Source organism: Sturnus vulgaris, chromosome 1, assembly GCF_052056855.1.
Source record: "Sturnus vulgaris isolate bStuVul1 chromosome 1, bStuVul1.hap1, whole genome shotgun sequence".
Classification (NCBI taxonomy): domain Eukaryota; kingdom Metazoa; phylum Chordata; class Aves; order Passeriformes; family Sturnidae; genus Sturnus; species Sturnus vulgaris.
Genome location: NC_142243.1, coordinates 20,313,147 through 20,333,875, shown reverse-complemented (window position 1 = coordinate 20,333,875; position 20,729 = coordinate 20,313,147). Strand labels below are relative to the sequence as shown.

The 20,729-nt window shown below is 43.5% G+C and overlaps 1 protein-coding gene across 1 annotated transcript; it reads left to right on the top strand.

Moving 5' to 3' along the window:
• Positions 1-92: 92 nt before the first annotated feature.
• Positions 93-8,170, top strand: VIM (vimentin). Its single transcript, XM_014875664.2, has 9 exons — positions 93-634; positions 806-866; positions 4,823-4,918; positions 5,059-5,220; positions 5,722-5,847; positions 6,454-6,674; positions 6,768-6,811; positions 7,221-7,306; positions 7,811-8,170. The coding sequence occupies exons 1-9, from the start codon at positions 93-95 to the stop codon at positions 7,850-7,852; spliced, it is 1,380 nt and encodes a 459-aa protein (XP_014731150.1). The 3' UTR covers positions 7,853-8,170.
• The last annotated feature ends 12,559 nt before the right edge of the window (positions 8,171-20,729 follow it).

The window sequence follows — 20,729 nt, the reverse complement described above, 5'->3', positions numbered from 1 at the left end:
AAGGGGCCTGGCCGCGGCCACCGCCCTTCTTCGCCGCACACCCCGATCGTCCCGCTCCGCTCCCGGATTACAAAGCCCGCGCCGCCGTCGCTATGAGTATCAGCACGAAAAACTCCTCGTACCGCCGTATGTTCGGCGGGGGCAGCCGCCCCAGCACCGGCACCCGGTACATCACGTCCAGCAGCCGCTACTCGCTGGGCAGCGCCCTGCGGCCCAGCAGCGCCCGGTACGTGTCCGCTTCGCCCGGCGGCATGTACGCCACCAAGACGACGTCGGTGCGGCTGCGGAGCAGCATGCCGCCCATGCGGCTCCACGACTCCGTGGATTTCACCCTGGCCGACGCCATCAACACGGAGTTCAAGGCGAACCGCACCAACGAGAAGGTTGAGCTGCAGGAGCTTAATGACCGCTTCGCCAACTACATCGACAAGGTGCGCTTCCTAGAGCAGCAGAACAAGATCTTGCTGGCCGAGCTGGAGCAGCTCAAGGGCAAGGGCACGTCCCGCCTGGGCGACCTGTACGAGGAGGAGATGCGGGAGCTGCGGCGACAGGTGGACCAGCTCACCAACGACAAGGCACGCGTGGAAGTGGAGCGGGACAACCTCGCCGACGACATCCTGCGGCTGCGGGAGAAGTGAGTGTGCTTGGGGGACGCGGGTTCGGGCTGCCGGCGCCTCCCGCTGCCTCCCCCCGCCCTGTGCCCTGGAGCGGAGGCAGCCTCTGAGCATCCCGGGCGGGCGGGAGGCTGGGCTGGGGGATTTGGGTGACCCCCGCTCCCTCCTCACCGCTGTCTTGCCCTTTCCAGGTTGCAAGAGGAGATGCTTCAGAGGGAGGAGGCTGAGAGCACCCTGCAGTCCTTCAGACAGGTTAGCGGTGCTGGAGGAGGGAGGGGCCGAGGAGGTGCTGGCTGTGCCTGGGGCGGAGGGTGGGAGTGCAGGAGTTTGCTTTCCTTGCACAAAGAGATTCCGTCAGTTCTCACGCGGGCCCTCCGTGTTTTCTTTAGGGGGATGCTGCAGTCGGAGGGGAGGGGAGGGAAACTATTGTCCTGCTTTATCCAAGTCTAGTCCGTTTTACAAAAAACGCCCCAACGTGGAATCACTTTCCGATCCAATAAAAGTGAAAGGGGCCCATCTGCTCGCTTGGCTGAAGGGTATTAATGGTTTCTATGGGATTCACCGTGGAATGCAGATACAGGCATTATGGCAAGTGTGGTGGCAGCAGATTGAAATAATAGATCCCTTTGTGTGGGGCGGGGGGGCGCAGTGGGCTGCATTCTTACTAAATGTGTAATGGTGCGGGAATATTTCTAGCGAAATGTGTCTATTATGGGCCAGTTTTTGTACAAAACAGAACTCCTTTTTGATGAATCACTGATCAGTGCATTACTGGGTAACAGTTTCAAGTTTAAGGTTTTTCATGTGGGTGTTGTCTGCTGACAAGAAGTACACAATATGTTCCTTGGGGCGAGGTCACAGAATTGAGTTTGCCTCCACTGGGTGTTCATTAAGAATGTGGAATCTAATCCTCTGTAAAACGAAGATGTTAACCTAGGAAACAAGTTACGTTAGAATTTAGTCTTTATAGGATGCTGTGATGTTATCTGGATAAAGTAAACCTACATGACAACCAGAAACAACTGTGCAAACAGGGTTCGAAAATTCTTAAGCTCAAGTTTTCACTTGTGCAAAACCAGCTTTCAACTTAGATTAAGCCTTGTTTGGACTAAGAGATATTTAGGAATGTGCCTTCTCAAAACAAGGTCTCTTCCCTAAAACTGCTGGTGTAAAACAGCATTGTTAGCATTCTTCCAGACTGGAAGTGACTGCCTTTATTGCCAGGCAGCTGGCTACAGGCTGACTTAGTCCCAGAGCTCTTCATAAGCATTAGCAGAAGTCACTATTCAGGAAATCAGCACTCAATTGTCAGCGTTTCCCTGGGAAAGGCTTTTGACTGCAGTATGTTTACAGTCCTTGAAGGAGAGCAGGTGTGTTCAAGAGATAGTGTGGGGAAAACTGAAACACCTACTCCCATTCAGAGCCTGGGAATTCAGTCTCCACGGGCATTCTGGGGACAGAAGTTTAAACAATAGTTTGAGATACTGCCTTAATTTAACCTTCTGGGTTTTTTTTTTTGAATGCTAAGACAATTTAATGTAGTATGAAGTTCTATGAAGGAGCATTTAACTTAAGTTTAGAGAACATCATCAACTCTGATTCATTGCTGAATTCAGTTGAAGGATCAATTGACTTAAGGTTGGCTTTTACATGATCTTTCATATTAAATTGGTGCACTTTAAGCATGTCTGTATTTCAATCCAGTTGAATCTTATGAAGGCTCTAGGCTTTAAAGTGAATTTGGCTTGGTGTGCATACCCCACACTGATTATCCAGCTCTTCCCTGTACTTTGGAAAGGGGTCACTCAGGAGCTCAGCCTCTAGCATATGTGTGCATGCAGGACAGTCAGAATTGGATCAATTTAATCTCCTAAACTATAGCTTGTGCATAAGAAATGCAAATCATTGTCTATGAGAACTCTACACTGCATCCACTCATGACATAACTGGTGTAAGCTGGTGTGCTTGATTTGAACATCACTCATACCTCATTTTTCCCCACTGGCAGGGGTAGAGTTAGCATGCAGGTTTTGAAACCTAACTCTGTTTCAGTGTAAATTTTGTTCTTTTGAAGGCGAATTTAAATTCACAGATCACTGAAGCTGAAATATCCTGTTGTGCTTTTCATTTTTAAACAATGCACAGTTTTCTATTAAATCATATTTTTCCACTGGAAAGTTGTATAATTGATTTGCTGGTCTTGTGTATCATCAACACTACTTTTTACTTCATGGAGCAGTTGTGTACTTGAGTATTTTAAAATAAAGAACAAATATTTGAACTTAAGCTTTTATTTCCAAAAGCTGCCTGTTTCAGAGACTGTTTATATGTACTGAATTTTATTTCTTCTGGGCAAAGATGTGATTTTACTCATGTGCAGAGGGGTGTACTGCATAAAGTATATGTGAAAGTTCAGTAAGGACTTTCCTTTGAGGCAGGACAAGCATCCCAGTTAGTGAGAAAGTTCCTGCAGCTTTGCCAGCTAGTCTAGCAGCAAGGAATAGGTCCTGAACCTATTCCTAAGGCAAGCCTAACAGGTCACGTTCTGGCTAACAAGAGGAGTGAAGTAAACATGGATGCTCAACCCTGCAGAGTGTGTGGCATGCATTGAAGAATCTCCTAGGATAAAATCAGTGCCTACTCCAACTGCATGTATCTGTGACTTGTACTTGTTTGTTCAGGCTACAAGTAGCCTGTTCATTTATGTGGTTCTCCACACATCTGGGAATTACTGAAACACAGAATCTTAGTGATAGGGAATACATAAATGATGGCATATACATACCATATGTTGTGTCTTCAGTTTAAATTGTTTTCAATTTACTGTAAGGTCCTAAAATCCTGTAGCTATTCAGTTGTTATAAAAAAATAATAGCTTCAGCGTGAAGATTTCTGTAAAATCCTCTAGCAAATCTTTGGATGTCTGGCCAATTATGTAAACACATTGGGTCACAGCCATGTAATTTTCTGCCAGAATGATCTTGAGGGGTTTTTGGGGGGAGGAGAACAAATTAATTAGGAAATTCTTTCCCTGAAATGAAAAGCAGAGCTGATGTGAACTGTGTGTGTAAAACTGGAATTGGTAGAAAAGTTATGGAATGACGCACGAAAGGGGTATTTTGATGGATAAAGTAAACAGAATAATTCTTCTGGAGCAAGGACCTTACCCCAGAGTAGGAGTGATCTAAGGAAAGGCTTTCTAGGAGTCTAAAAAAAACGCTCCTTTTTTCAAGGGTGCCATAATAAAGAGAACTGCTGATTAGGAATGCTTATACTTTGGGCAATCCAAAATAGCTTTAGAGTGAGCTGTGAGAACCTGATATGTTAATACCCTGTGAGCACAAGCATGTGGCTGTGTATGTAACTAGTGTGAAAGGAACAATCTTCCCCTTTGCAAACTAAATGCCCTACACATTCAAAATGTAATAAGTTGCCAATCAATGTTTAGTCTTATGTTTTTGAACTAATTCAAGTTGATCCCTTGTAACATTCATGACGTGTCTTCTGTTATGCTCTAAATGAATTTTTGCTGTTGATTAAGACTATCTCTGTCCAGCAAAAGGCGGAGTCTTTGCCAGCAGCTGAGGGTGTAGGCAATGATGAGCTGCTCAGTTTGTGTTTATGCTTATACCTTCTTTTTCTCAAGGGAGAACTGTTGACCTGCATTAGGTGAATGCTGCAGTTCTTAATACATACCTCACCAGCTTTACACGTATGCTTTAAAAGTGTGGTCTGTGGACCTAAGGGGCTCTGTGCATATTCACCAAGGAGTCCATAAGTTAAGCCCACTAATAGGCATGAAGGCACATGTGTTGCACTTTCCAGCCCCACTGAAAAGAGTGGAAGTTTGCCAATTGCAACTCTTTGTCGGTGTAGTCAAGCTAGAAGCACTTACTGCTGACTTCTGACTCAAGTACTTGAAGGATTTACACCCACTATGATCTATGTGCTCTTGATCATGCTTAGCAGCATGTCAGCAAAGATAATATAATCAATATATGTGGTAAAATTTTCAAATTCACCATGAAGGTGCATATAATTGTTTAAGGCTAAGGTAGGAGGTGGCAAAAAGGTTTTTTACAGCTTTTGATTTCCTCTTGTCTTGTAAAAACTCAGTTGTAGCATCAGTCTGTATGCTGCTGAACTTGCTGTAAGACTTGTCTTACATCAGGTTTGTAAGATTATGCCTCGTTCTTCTCTCTGGTCAGGATGTTGACAATGCCTCTCTGGCACGTCTTGATCTTGAGCGCAAAGTTGAGTCCCTGCAAGAGGAGATTGTCTTCTTGAAGAAGCTTCATGATGAGGTAAGCTGAGAAATGAGGTCTGTGTTTAGATGCAGACTGCCTAGCAAGGAAGCTTTTTCCTGGTTCTGTCCCAGAGTCCCCATCTGTGTATGATCTGTGTGCTTTTGTGCAATAATATTGAGTGTCTGCTTCTCTCTAAGGAAATCCGAGAATTGCAAGCCCAACTCCAGGAACAGCACATCCAAATTGATATGGATGTTTCTAAGCCTGATCTCACTGCTGCCCTGCGTGACGTTCGCCAGCAGTATGAAAGTGTTGCTGCTAAGAATCTTCAGGAAGCTGAAGAGTGGTACAAGTCCAAAGTAAGTAAAATACATCAGGCACTGGAACTAATTCTGTTTAACAGCTTTGCTTTAGCACTTGCTATTCTCTCTCTCTCTCTCTCTAATGGACAGGAACAAAACCATGACACAAAATCTTTTTTTTAAATCCTAGTCTGAGAAGGGTACAACTGAAAACATTTTGTGCCATGACTACAGTAGCAAAGTAATGGGTGCACATTTGGAGTCTTTCCTGTGCTTGCACCTGAAAGTAGATGTTGGATGAAGTACTGGAGAAATGAGTGAAAAAATGGGAATTTCCCATTTCTAGGAGTGGGGTGGGGCAACAAGTATGAAAGCTGGCTATGAATTCTAATATAACATTTAGAAATAGAGAGGCACTTTAGGAGTACTACTAATACTTAAGCATTTCAGCTGCTAGCCCTTGTAATACCTTTGGTTACCCTCAACTGCTGTGTCCACAGAAGGTCTGTTTCACCACTTCTGTTGAAGTGTTAGGCTAACCAGACTGGGGTTTTCCAGTTTGCAGATCTCTCTGAAGCTGCTAACAGGAACAACGATGCCCTGCGCCAGGCCAAGCAGGAAGCGAATGAGTACCGCAGACAGATCCAGTCCCTCACCTGCGAAGTTGATGCTCTCAAGGGAAGTGTGAGTACAAGACAGCAGTTGTTCTTCTTTGCAGCTTTAATCTCTGCACTGGAGTTTAATTGTTAATTTGGATGTGAATGCAGGTGATCTGCTATGCAATTCAGCAGCATATTACTGCTTTTTGAAAAGGATGCTGTGAGCTCTTATTTAGCACTTTCAGAAAAGTGTTTATGCCTTGTCTGTCAGATACAGCTGAAGTTATAAAAAAAACCTGGAGGAGCAGTGAAAGGTGCAAATTTTGCTGTTACTAGAACATGACTGCCTTAAAGACAGGCTTGAAATGGATTTAGCAGTGTTTAGCAAACCTGAAAATCTCCTCTACTAAGGACTGCCTGCATGCTGATTTGAACTGCATGTGTTGGGCTTACAGTAAAGGATGGCTTTGCCACCTGGTGATATGTGGCACACCTCAGATCACGCAGCAGAATAACCCTCCTTGACTTTGCAAATGGAATATAAGGAGATGACAAACTTGGGACACCTCTCAGCATTTTCAGGAGGGATGCTACTGTAACACAACTTTCCTTCTTTAAAATGTTAAGGGTCTTGAGGGTAGGGAAGAGTGACTGAAGTGCAGCAGTGCTTGATTTCACTATTCTCTTCCAGAATGAGTCCCTGGAGCGCCAGATGCGTGAAATGGAGGAGAACTTTGCTGTTGAAGCTGCTAACTACCAAGACACTATTGGCCGTCTGCAGGATGAGATTCAGAACATGAAGGAAGAAATGGCTCGCCATCTCCGCGAGTACCAGGACCTGCTGAATGTAAAGATGGCTCTTGATATTGAGATTGCCACCTACAGGAAACTGCTGGAGGGTGAAGAGAGCAGGTAATCACATGCAGACACTTTTCTAAAACCAGGAATTACTAGAAGATACTTTATACCCATGTCTGATTTTAATCCATTGCGTTTTTCCTTCAGGATTAACATGCCTATTCCAACCTTTGCTGCTTTGAACCTGAGAGGTAAGCTGTTTCTGTTATTTCAGTTTAGGCAGTTGCTCTGTCATTAGCATGAGCATTCTGGATAGTTCCTTTTATGCTTTTTTTTGAACTTGTATAAGTGCAGTTGGTTGTGAATACTCTTCTTGGATCTAACTACAGTATTTGCAATTATTTAACCTGGTAGCAGCTCTTTTGTTCCTGGACACATTTTTAAATATTGGTACATAGCAAGTAATTAGTTTGGATACCTGCTGAAAGTGCTTTAAGGGGCATGGAAAGAAAATGTGGAAGACCTGGCTTATTCAGAGCAGGAGACTTCTTTGTATACTAAATTGGGATTCTGAAAGTAGACACTAAAATCTGTTATACCTCATTTCTTTGAGGAGGAACTTCATCTAGACTATTAGTAATAATACATCTTCTTCTGCAGAAACCAACATTGAGTCCCAGCCAATGGTTGACACTCACTCAAAGAGAACACTTCTAATTAAGACTGTCGAAACTAGAGATGGACAGGTTGGTGATCACTTTAATTTCATTTCTATCACAGCTGGTTACCTTAAATTCTTAAGTTTGCCTACTGCTTACTGTAGCTTGTATGTGGTAGTAAGTATTGAGTAGAACAGCAACTGGTGCTCCAAGCTGTGTGAACATAGAGGTATAGCAAACTGGTTTCTCTGGAACACAAATCTAAATTCATCTGATAGTAAAGCTTTGTGACTGTTACCTGCGTATTGAGCATTTAAGTTTGGCTGAGTTAGCAAATTTTCAAAAGATTTCCTTAGGAAAACATGTGGCAGTAAACAGAGATCCTTTACTTGCCTCAGATAAGATGCTGTTGTTGGTGTAAGTAAATAAAACTTGAATGCTTTTTGTATACTATTTACAAACTAGAATTTCTCATAAGTGAGAGCTGATACCCACTTACTCACATTTTGGAAGTGGATGTTCCACTTCTTTAAAAAACCCACAAAAAACTTGCTACTATAACTTAATGCAAGTGTTTCTGTTTTTCATTAGGTTATTAATGAAACTTCCCAGCATCACGATGACTTGGAGTAAAGCTGAAGTGAAGACGCATAAAAAGGAGAAACTCTTACCAGCAAGATTGAACAAGTCCACGTCTTAAAGGAAGAAACAGCTTTCAAGTGCCTTTCTGCAGTTTTTCCATGAGCGCAAGATGATTATGCTAGGAAATAGGTCTTAGATCTTGCAAACTGACTCTCCCTGAAGGATTAGAGTTTACAATGGAGTCTAGTTTACAAATAGCAATATCTTGTGCTGCAATACTGTTTTTAAGTATCTGAATTCAATAAAACTGCTTTTTCCAGCACAGTATGAGCAACCTGTCGCTACTTCAATAAATCTTTGGAAAATGGCTCTTGATGTGTTCTAATTTGTTAATTTCATGACTTTCTGGAAAGCCATAACAACATAATGCTGGAATTATTATACGGTTGACATCTCTAGTACTGGCTGCGTGGAATGCTGTTTTTTTCAGTTTAACTAGATAAACTGTCTTACTCATTTACTGCTTAGGTTTTGGAACCAATTAAAATGGATTATAACTGGCAGATGCATAATGTATTATGATACTTCTTATCACTTGAATAAAATGATACTTCAAGCTAATAAAAATTAATCTTGCTTCCATATACTAGTTAATGCAGTTACTAAATGTCAGAATGCCTGAAATACCTTAAAACTTGGCTTTATAAAACCTAGTACTTACGTAGTAGAGAAGTAGTTCATGTGAGCCCTTATCTCAGACAGCACCTGGCAAAGTTAACAGCTGACTTGGTGCATTAATTTATTTTTCTAGGAAAAACTAGTTCCCAAAGGCTTGTTGGTATTACAGAAGCTACATGAAGGCTTTGGCTGGAGTGGGGTTTAGGAGAGACTAATTTGCTTTTTTGTTGACAATTCCAGTATTTATATCCCTTTTGAAAAAGGAGAGCCACCATGGTTTGTGTTCTGTGCTGAACAGCAGTGTAAATGCAGTAGATTTGGGAACAAGGAAGTTCCACTCTGCCTTGCCATAGTCTTCCAGGAGGCAGTAGTGGAAGTTAATGTCCTCTGAACACTAAAGTTTTCTTCTGCGAAGCAACATATGCCTCAAATTTAAACACAAGAAATACCCACAGCAGAGCCCTGTGAGTGTAGCTACTATGTTCTGCATTACTTCTTTAAAGTCTGCTTCGTGTAAGCTTTTTACCCAAGTTCAAATTTTCTGGAATGAGTAACTGCAAACTGAAATTCTTCAGCTAATATGAATAGCATTCACGGTAAGGGTAGTACTTCCATATTGTACAGACACTTGCTAGCTTATGGGAATTGATCTGTAAGAAAAATTTGCTGTTATCTCCATCTGATAGGGATGAAATCAATTAACTCCTTTTCCCATCCTTGTTCTTATCTTTGCTCAAGCACGTGACTAACTGGATGCAGTGCAGGCACTGGCGGGGGTGTGGGGGCAGTACGAAGCTGCTTTTCTCATCCCCGTTGCTGGCAGCACCAGGTCAGGAGTCCTGCAGCCAGGATACTAAAGGGGGAGGTGGGCAGTGCTTGGGGTGTGCTGAAACCCCCTGTAACTCCAGCACGCAGGCATCCTGCAGCTTGAAGATGGGGCCTGGGAAGGAGGACAGTTTATGTCTTTGAGCCACCCAGGGAGAATTGCTGCAGCTGTTCTTCACAGCAGCAAAGCACCTACATTTTCCAGCAAGGCATGGTGCTGTTCTTACCCCCCTTTCCTCTAGTAAGTGTTCAAAGACTTCAGTCTCCCACTTCCCATCAGACCAGGGGGAGCTTTCTCTTTGCTGTTACACCAAACACGGGCTGATGAGACATGTAAATCCATCAGGCAGGGATATGTCCCTGTCCAGCTTGGTGCTTTTAGTGCTTCCCAAGAAAAAAGTCCTGCAGCTGCTCCAGCGTTTGCCTGGACCCAAGCATCAGCCACAGCTTTGGCCTCAGCAAAGCAGAACAGATTCAACCTGGTCCATCATATGGTGGTACAATAGTCTCACTAGAAATTGAGAGTGAACACAGCCTTTTTCATATTGCAGAGATTACAGACACCAGGTTTTCTACTACATTTCAACATCCAGACTGATTAAAAAAAGCACAAATGAGCTTCATGGGAAATATTTTCTGTAATAATAACTCTGGGCATGTGTAATATCTAATTTTGAGTACTTTATAGGCATGAGTGTCAACAACCTTTCAGGACAAGTGGAATAAGGAGCTGATGTCCTGCCTGTTGCAGACTACTTAAATCTTTCTCGGGATCTAGGTACTGAAAATGTTGAGAGAATGCTAAATGTAATTTCTTGCCCCTAAAGCAATGTGAGACCCCTGTTTGGTGGCATCTGGCAGTGTATGGGCAGGGACAGCCAGCTCCACTAGGGGATGGTGGGCACCCTTGGTGGCTCTGGGCAGAGACCCACAGCACAGTGTGTTTTTGAAATGCACATTGGCCTCTGGAGGTTGTGATAGTCTTTCAGTCTTTCAGGCTCCCACTCTGCCACCAGCTACCTGGCTCAGTGCTTTCTGTTGTCTTTGCTTCACTCAGTAGATAAAAGAAGTGTCTGTATCAAGCACTGACTGCAGCAAAGGAGTTATTCTTGGCTCTTCAGTGTTTGGGGTTAGAGAAGCATGTGGCAGAGCTCTCAGTCCTAGGAATAAATAGAAAAATAAATAAAAATAAATAAACTTAGTTGCCAAGGGGATAAGAAGATTGCAGGAAACCTCAAACACCCAGACCTCTGTGAGTGCAAGAGAACCCTCATGGTGGAGGGTGGACAGTGGTTGTGTAAACTTCTCAGTGTTTGATCTAGGGGCCTTATGCTCGTATATAGTTACTGAAAGCTGCTTAGTGCTGAGCCAGCAGCTGACCTCAGAACTGTATTTCACATCCTAATAACTGCAGGCAGCAGCTGCACCAAGCAGGGCAGTCCCCACCCATGTCTGGGCACTTGTCCTGCCCTCCAACGAGCCCCATCAAGCTGCTCCCTGAGCTTACAGAGTGAGTGCCTCCAAATATGTAAGCTGTTCCCACAGTCAACAATAACAGTCCTCCAGATGAGTGAGAATCCTCGTATTTAGTTTGTTTTGCCTCATGTAGCCAGAACCTTGTTTTCCTTTTTCTTTTTTTTAAATAATATTACAAAACACAGAAACTGTTAGCAGAGACTCCATATTCCAAGCCCAGGAACACGTAGCTAATGCAGTTCTTCTGGCATCCAGTTGGTCTGCTGGAAAAGTACAGTAAATGTACCCTTCCCTTTCCTTCTCCCTCTCCTCTCCTCTCCTCTCCTCTCCTCTCCTCTCCTCTCCTCTCCTCTCCTCTCCTCTCCTCTCCTCTCCTCTCCTCTCCTCTCCTCTCCTCTCCTCTCCTCTCCTCTCCTCTCCTCTCCTCTCCTCTCCTCTCCTCTCCTCTCCTCTCCTCTCCTCTCCTCTCCTCTCCTCTCCTCTCCTCTCCTCTCCTCTCCTCTCCTCTCCTCTCCTCTCCTCTCCTCTCCTCTCCTCTCCTCTCCTCTCCTCTCCTCTCCTCTCCTCTCCTCTCCTCTCCTCTCCTCTCCTCTCCTCTCCTCTCCTCTCCTCTCCTCTCCTCAATATTTCACTGTTGAACACATTTCTCTGGCTCACAGAGTGCTCACAGTTCTGTCCCAGCCAAAGCCTCTGGCTTCTCCCTTCCCCTCCCTGTGGCAGCTCTTTTCTGCTGTTACATCAGTAAATGAATCTGGTGCTTTCACTGATGCCTCACTGTGCTAGGTGGGAACACTTGTATTTTTTCAAGTGCAGGGAGGAAATACCCACAAGACTGCTCTGAGGTTCTGAATGTTCAGCTGTGAGGTTGAATTGCTCAGGACACTTTGGTGGAAAGCCATCCATCATGGTGGGGGCTGGCACTGCCCCACAGACTGACAGAGGTCTGGGCACAGCCACAGAAGCATCTAAGGAACCTTCAGAAAACTGCTGATAGGAAACCACTCATCCCACCCATTGAGAGACTTCCCAGCTGGGGTCTGGGCCAAATCCCACCAGTCTAGGCCCAGCACCTGTGATCAGAGCACTTACAGGGCTCACATTCAAAGCCCTATTTGCAGGTGCAAGGTCCTACATGTAAGTGGATTACTTTGAGAATGGTCTGTTTTCCCATTAGTCAGTCATTTAAACATATCCTGTAAATTCTCAATCACCTTTAGGCACCCATGGAGCATGGAGATACTTGTGGCTGACACCCCCACCTTGGGGGCAGTCACCAAGGACCCAATGTCCTGATGGAGCACACCTGGTATTGGGAGGGACCTGCTCCTGGCCAGGGCTTGCTTATGCCAACTGCTGGAAGGGAAGGCATTCAGAGCATATAAATTCCCATGCTTGGAGAGGATGAACAGTTGAGTGGCTGCATAAAAGAATTTTGTTGGTGCCCTAACAAGTACTGGAGATTTTAATTATAAAATCCTTCCACAGGGGAAGCCTGGATATTGCCAAAACTTTTAAAGTAATTTACATAGAATAGACTAAGAGACACTTGAGTGCAGTCACACATGCAGAACTAGGAAGTGCCAAAAATAAAATTATATCTTCAGTCTTCATTTGGTCTCTTCATGCTCATGCATAATCCTGTGGATTTGAGCTGCAAGTTCATGGAACTTGTCTTACTGAGTGCACACACCCAACAGCACTTCAGGAATCACTACTGCTCACTGCTGGAGCATTTCAGATCTCCTGTATTTGTGTTTCCTGAATTTATCTGCTTTCAAGAGTCTGAATTTTTAATTTCCTCTAGAGTACCCTCTGCTGTTCTTCATGGTCCTTTGCAACACCCCTTCAGGAGGTGAGATATTGTCAGCCCTGTTTCACATGTAGGGCCATGGAGCACAGCAGACAAGATCAGAAGTGGAAGCCAGTCTCAGGGGTCAACTGGGAAGGGATTTAGCACTGTGTACTTTTAAGGCACTTACTGATTTCAGGTCCAGGTATTTTCATTTTAAGTCCCCACAAAATGAAGCTCACACATTATGGGGTACCAATGAAAAGCATAGTTCAAGTGAAATTCTCAGCTTCAGCCAGGAAAGCTATAGCACAAAGACGGAAAAATTGGTGTCTCCAAGAGTGTAGAGTTACCTTAGCCATAAGACTCTTTTCCTGTCCACAGCATATCACATCCTTCATTCCGTGTTCCCTCCTCCTGCACTTAGGGCAGCAGTGCTCAGGCTAACAGGCCCCCTCCCAACCCAGTCCAAGGCCATTGCCCACATGAGCTGGCCAGAGAAAAAAGTTGTTTGTGGGTTTCTGTCCATAGCAACCAAACTCATTGCTTCTGGAAAGGGCAAATCCACAGCAGCCACATCTCTGCACAGTGGTGTGTCATAGTTTCCCTACACACACCTCAGCCTGACATTTTGGGCCGGTTTCTTTTCCAGAGATGTATTGCAGCTGTCTCCCTGTGGTGGGTGATGTGAACTGCAGTGCAAAGACAGCCTGCATGGAGCTTTCTGCAGGGAATGGCACAGGGTGGATGGTAGGGCTGCAAAGGGAGACATGCCTCTTCCTCCAAGAACTGCCCTGCAGTTATTCTCTGCTGCTGTCAGCGAGACAGGAAGATGTCTCAGACTTGACAGACAGCATATAAATACATTTTCAGGATGGAGATGTGTGGTGGGTTGAACTCGGCCAGCAGCCAAGCACCTACAGAAATGCTTGTCCTTGTCACTGCCAGTGAGATGGGGGACAAAAAAGGGAAAAACCAAAGCAAGAAAATTGCTGAGTGGAGATAAAGGCAGTATAATAGGTGAAGAAAAAATTGGGGGAAAACTCCAGGAAAAATAAAGGCAACTACACACTATGCCCCACAGCCAGAGGGAGGCCCACCTGGTCTCTGAACAATGACCACCTTGGAAGCCTTCCTTTAGCTCAGTCTTCCTTCGTCCTTTAGCTAAGTCTTTATTGCTGATGATTGAGCTGACTGAACATGACATTGTATGGTATGGAATATCTTGTTGGCCAATTCAGGTAATTTGTCCCAACTGTGTTCCTTTCCAGTGTCTTTTCCACACTCAGCCAGACTTGTTGATGGGTCAGAGTGGGAAAAAAAGAGAAAGCCTTGCCAGCACTGTTCAGTCAAAATATCAGTGCACCATCAACACTGTTTTAGTCACACATCCTAAGCACAGCAACCCCAGGGCTGCTGTGAAGATAGTGAACTCCATCTGGGCCAGACTCAGTCAAGAATCCTGCAGAAATTCAGATGAGGGTGTGTGTCTCTGTACCTGGCAGTGGGGTAGAGGCCATATACAAGATCTGAGAATGACACAGATTCAAAGTCTGTATTTTCCAATTTAAGGGGATGGTTTGAAGTTTGAAGTCCAGATCTACCAACTTATGACAACTTATAGAGTTCATGGGTGTCCAAGAAATATATAAGCTAGAAGATCCTTTTGTACAACCATCTTTATAATACATGGAAAACTGAGTAACACGGGGAACTTTTGCTGTCTGAAGCACTCCATGTGCAGACCAGGTTTCCATTCCCATCTCTAGCTATTTTTTAAATACTGCAAATATACCTTGGCTCCCACCTACTGTAAACTGTTACAATCATATTTTTGAAGTTTATTTTGCAAATTGGAGATAGTAATTGCAAACATACTTTTTTTCTCCAGTGGTCCTTCTTTGATGATGCTTGCTGGAGTGTATAACAGATTTGCTGTCCCTGGCTTTTCCTCTCAGCTCTCGGTGTCCTACAACTGGGTGGCTGTGGAAGTGTTTCTGTACCACACAAAGTACTTTCCCTGATCTTTTAGGCTAAAAAATACTATACTGTGATCTAGGAGGGGTCTGGAGTGGGAAATTCTTGCATTGGTAGGGAATGTTTTGATCAGGGCCAAATCCTGTTCAGTATTCAGTTACTCTCAAAATTTAAAAACTTTTTCACCTGTGTTAACAGAATTTCTTGGTTTTCATTTCATGCCCATTGCCTCTAGCCCTTCTCCTGGGTACCACTGAGGAGAGCCTGGTTTTGTCTTTGGTATTCCTGCCACCAGGTATTTATGTGATGTAAATTGATGTGATCCCCCTGAGCCTTCAGTTCTCCAGGCCAAAGAGTCCCAGCTCTCTCAGCTTCCTCTACTCGTATTTCAGGTATTCTAAGCTCTGCATTGTCCTCATAGTCCTTGGCTCGACCTGTTCCTGTATGTCTGTCTTTCTCTTGTACTGGGGAGCCCAGAGCTGGACGTGGCACTGCAGAAGGGTCTCACCAGGGCTGTGCAGAAGGGAAGGATCACCTCTTCCAGAAAACTTACCTTCATCGTATCAAATTATACTGACTAGTCATAAAAAGGATCCCTAGAAAGTGGTGGCCTAGCAGATGGGAGGGGAAGTGAAGGCCAGAGCTCTGCAACAACATAAGAAAAGCCATTTTGGGTCAGGCCAGTGATCTGCCTGGCCTCCTACAGAGCTCAAATTCCTGGAACAGCCTTTATTTTAAGGCAAAGAGAACTTCTTTTTGAGCCAGTGGCTTTATCCAGACCATTGATGAAGTTGTATGACTTGATTTGAGTAGTTTTATATTTTTTGTTTCTAACAGAGTGTACTTCATAATATGACAGTATATCAGGGAAGAATATTGCCTTTTGAGCATTTTATCCTTATTGTCTGATCATTTTGTTGGCTTTCCAGGAGTTCTTGTGTTATGAAATCTGGTAAATAATCATCCTATGCTCAACCTCTCCCTGTTATCTCTCATTTTACAGATTTCCCTTCTCCGGAAGTGTTCAAGGACAGGTTGGATGGGGCTCTGAGCACCTGATCTAGTGAAATGTGTCCATACCTCCATAGCAGGGAGGTTAGATGATCTTTAAGGTCCTTTCCAACCCAAAACATTCTCTGAGTCTATGATTCTCTACTCACTCTCTTCCAGCACATTTGCATGTTTCAACATCTATAGTGCCTTCTCATCAGGAGGTCATCCTGTAACCCTAATAATCCTCATCACTCTACTCCTCATTCTAGTCCTGCTAAGATCTATTTAAAACAAGGTGACTAAGAACGTGTGATCTTCAAAACATGTGCATTGGAGCAATACAGAGTGACATAATGAGAACTCCTGGTTTGTGCTCAAAGTAAGTAAAAATATCCCAGCTACTTTTTTGATCACTTCTCAGTACTGGGCTGATGCTTTCAGAAAGTTATCCAAAGTGACTCAAAGATCTGTTTCCTAAGGACAAATAGCTATGAGTTATTTTTTTCCCCTACTTTGCCGTCACTGACATTAAATTTTCATTCCCCGTTTTCATTCCCCGTTTGATCACCCAGTTATCTAGGAACAGATACTCTTCTGCATCTTTGAGCTCAGCATTAATATTTATTGCCCTTTTTTTCTTTTGTCAACCTGCTGGACAGCCTTGGGTAGGTCCCTGGAGAATGTACTGAATGGTAAAGTCCAATGTATACTTGTGGCAGCCCACTGACAGCTTCCTTTCACAGTGAAGGCTCTCCATTATTTCTGTCATTTCCTGCCTTCTAGCTTAAAGCTGGGAGAACATGGCCTTTATATATCTTAGAAATCTGAAGTTACTGTTACACCAATTTTTTGACAAAACCTTCCACCTTCACCACCCTGACACACAAAGCTTGTATAATCCTATAGAGGTTTCCACCACATCCGTGTTAGGTGACTTCACTGGGAAAAAATGCATGTGGAATCCTACCCAACACAGCTGCTCTCACAGTTCCTCCAGGTAAAAACATTAGTGTTATTCTCTCTAGATTTCAGGATCATTTTGGAGCCTGTTTTTGAGAGTCTGAAGTTATATTGGCCATTGTCTGTTCCTCTGACACCAGATGCATTGCAGTTCACAAATTAGCAGTTTCATGCTGAGTCGCTGCAGAGCTGCTTGATGGTTGCTATTCTGCCTTCTTCTTACCTGTCAATGTATTGATTTGTTTCAAAACCTTTTCAGTTTGAATTTGCTCTTCATCTGTCTCAAGGGGCTCCTTCACCTTTTCCTTAATGAGCTGCATTCATCTAAGTTTTTTCTTATTTTTGCTGAGTAATCCTTCTACTTCTTGACTAACTTACTTGAAGCTACACTGAATTTCTGGCAGACGACATGGTTTGGATGTGCCTGAAAGTGTTTTTAATTAGCAACTTGCCATTCGAACAGGTATTTGATCCATATCATTAGAGATCTACTTTTCAACTGCCAGATTTCCTGGGTTTCCCCTTTGGACATGACTTCTGTCAAAGTCTAGTAGTTCCTGTCACTGTCCTTTTAAACTTGAGTGATGCTTTTGAGTGAGTTTTTTCCTTTTCCTTTTCCTTTTCCTTTTCCTTTTCCTTTTCCTTTTCCTTTTCCTTTTCCTTTTCCTTTTCCTTTTCCTTTTCCTTTTCCTCTTTCTTGAAGGCTTCTCAGAATGATAGTGGATAGTTCTCAGTTTAATATGGTGTCATGGTTTAACCTCAGCTGGTAACTAAGTGCCAACAGCCACTTGCCTGCTCCCTGCCCCCTCACCCCTGGTGGGATGAGGAGAAGAATCAAAGTAAAAGCCAGGGACTGAGATAAGAGTAGTTTAATAATGTAGATAATGTATAAAATATTACTACTACTACTACTACTAATAATAATGACAACGAAAAAAGGAAGATCACAAAGAGAAAAATAGGAATAAAACCCAGGAAAAAAAGAGATGTGCAATACAATTTCTCAGCACCTTCTGACTCATGCTCAGCCCATCCCTGAGCTGAGCTCTGACCCTCTAGGTCAACTCCCTTTAGTTTATATCCTCAGCATGAGATTTTGTGGTGTGGAATACCTCTTTGGCCCGTTTTTTCAGTTGTCCTGGCTCTTCTCTGTCCCAGATATCTCCTCACTTTCAGAGCATGAGACACTGAAAAGTCCTTGGCTCAGTGCAAGCACTACGCAACAACAACCAAAACATCAGTGTGTTATCAACATTATTTTCATCCTGAATCCAAAACACTGCACTGTAACAGGTACTAGGGAGAAAATGAGCTCTATTCCCACATGAAACCAGGACATAATATCTTTGTGTCTAATCAGCAATTTCATTTTTCTGGATTCTAGGTTTTGTTGCGGTTTTTCTGTTTGTTTGTTTGTTTGTTTGTGGGTTATTTTTGTGTGTATATCATGCAGCTGCTATATTGTTTCCATCCCTAACCTCTCCACTTTCCTCACAGGCTATAAGTTACTTGTCTCCTTTGCAAGATGTTTTCAGCTTTTCTCTTCTTTAACCCATAATTCCCTAGCTGCCTTTTCCTCTGTAGGTAGTAGAGCTCCTATGTACCTAATTGAATCTGGGGCAATTGTTTTGAACTTCACAGCATCTCTTTCAGACATGAAGAAAAGCTTTCAGAAGAAAGTTTGTCCTTTTCCCCCAACTTTATTAGATGGACTAATAAAACATAAGACTTCTATCCACAGACCCTGAGTTACTGTGATCAGATGAACAAGCACTGTAGATGTTCCCCACAAGGGCTGACAGGGAATGACTTAACCACCATGGACTGCCCCACCTCCCCTAGCCAGGGAACAGGGCACGCTGCTGTGGAATGACAGATGGAGCAGCCCCAGCCCAAGGTATCAGGCACCCCCATGGGGAAGGAGGTGCCTGATGCAGAGGATGTCTACTCTGATCAGGAAGAACAAGTAAATGAGGCCTTTCACAGCCTCCCATTCTCTGGCTCTGGTCCTCACAGCAGACTGTAACCATACCAACATCTGCACAGACTGCAGTGACCAAGAGATGGTGAAGTTAAGTATCCTGAGAGGAGACAGCAGGGCAAAGACCAAGATCCCAACCCTGGCCTTTAGGAGAGAAGACTTTGGTCTCTTCTGAGGTCTGCTTGAAAGGGTCCCATGGGATAGAAGCCTAAAGGGAAGAGAGGTCCAAGAATTCCAGTTGATATTCAACAGTCACCTTCCTCATGCCTAAGAACAATCCCCCCTAAAAATAGGAAGTCAAGCAAAAATGTCAGGGGGCCTATGTGGATTGTTAAGGAGTTCCTGGAAAAACAGACCTCAAAATGAAACATGCAGAAAGTAGAATTAGGGTCAGGTAACCTGTGATAAATGTAGAGACATCTTTTGAGCAAACAGACATGGTTAGGAAAGAGTCAAAACCACCCAGAATTGACTCTGGCAAGGAATGTCAAGAGCAACAAGAAAAACTTCTATAAATACATAAGGGGCAAAAAGAAGACTGAAAATGTGGACCTGCTGCTGAAAAGGGCAGATGCTCTGGTGATGCAGGACATGGACAAGGCTGAGGTATTGAATGTCTTCTTCACCTCAGCCTTTGCTAAAAAGACACAATCCAGGAATCCCCAGAGACCAGTGTGAAAGACTGGAGCAAGGAAGATGTACCTTGGTGGAAGAGAATCTGGTCAGAGGGTACTTAAACAAAGTGAACATACATAAACCCCTGAGCCCCAAGAGGATGTAACTTTGAGTACTGAGGGAGCTGGCTGTCGTTGTAAGGCTGGCCACCTTCAGTTTTTCCTTCCCTTGCTTCTGATGGTTCTCATATTTCCATGCAAAACAACTGTCATCACAGGCTTCTCACAATAGATCAGTGTCCCTTATATTCCATATCAACAGCCTCCAGCTGGAGAGTTGCACTTCACTGCTTCATACTTAGAAATATGTTGACATTTATGGTAAGGCATTATGTGGGTAAAATCTTACATTAATAAATTCTGATTCTGTGGTCTGAATGAAGCCTGCTGGAGCTGATATGAGGGTAAGAAGGAGAAGCAGAGGTGGTAGAAGTGCTGCAGGATGAGAAAAGACAGATTGGTATAAAGGTTATAAAGGTTTGGAAAACCACTATTTTATGCATGAGACAAAACAAAGTACTGAACTGGTCTTCTACATTGTTCAAGCTCCTTTCCATGTACACAAAGCAATTTCAAATAGACGATTTGCTTTTCATCTCTCAAATATTATTTCTCTTCATCCAAGAAGTCATTCCCCAAGTGCACTGTATATCACTGGGGACCTGCTCTACACTCCAAATGTTTTTTTCATGTAATAAATACTTGACATTTAGAAAAATCGCTTCTAAATTTACACAGTGCAGAGCTCACAGTTTGAGATTACCCTCTAAGCACCCTGAAGTGCCAGGCGCATAAATAAATATCTTCGCAAATAGATTCTCATTTATTAGTTTTGCAAGAGTATTTTCACTTCTTGGAGATGGGTGATTACTACAGGATGAAAGAAACACTTCTGGTTTAAAATTAATAGTAAGAAAATGCAGGAGAAAAGCTGATCAAAAAGGGTAAATTCCTCCCTGATGTTTTGATGGTTTTTATCTTTGTAATTTAAAATTCATAATAGTACTATATGTCTAAACTGTCCAGTTTTGCTTTATGTCATAGCCAACCAAGCATAGATTAAGCTGTTTGAGAAACAGCAACAAGAGATAAACTGCCATTTTCAGGGACAGGAAATTCTGCCTCTTTGCAGGTCATTCATGATGTCCATCACACAGGACATAAATACACTTCAGGATGTACTACCTACTCCCATAACTCTACTGGGAGATGACTAAGCATTACTGTCCCCATTTCAGAGAGGGAATAATGTAGGACTAAATGCTTTGCCATAGAGACAGCCAGGGACTGATGCCTACTCCTACTACATAAACATTGAAAAGTTCCCTACAAAGGCATCCTTCCATCTAAACTGCAATGTCTCACCTCATTTCCAGGTGTGTGGGAAGGGAGAAGAGTTTCCTGATGGCCATGAATTACCCTTCTCACTATCACCCGTGGGCAGTGCCTGCTCTGCACAAGCCAGAGTACTGATGCAATTCATGGTGCCATGCAGGGATACAACCTTAACCAGTAAGCAAGGTGGTCTTTTCACTCACTTTCGCTGCCAAATCCCTAAACCTCTTGTTCAAACTG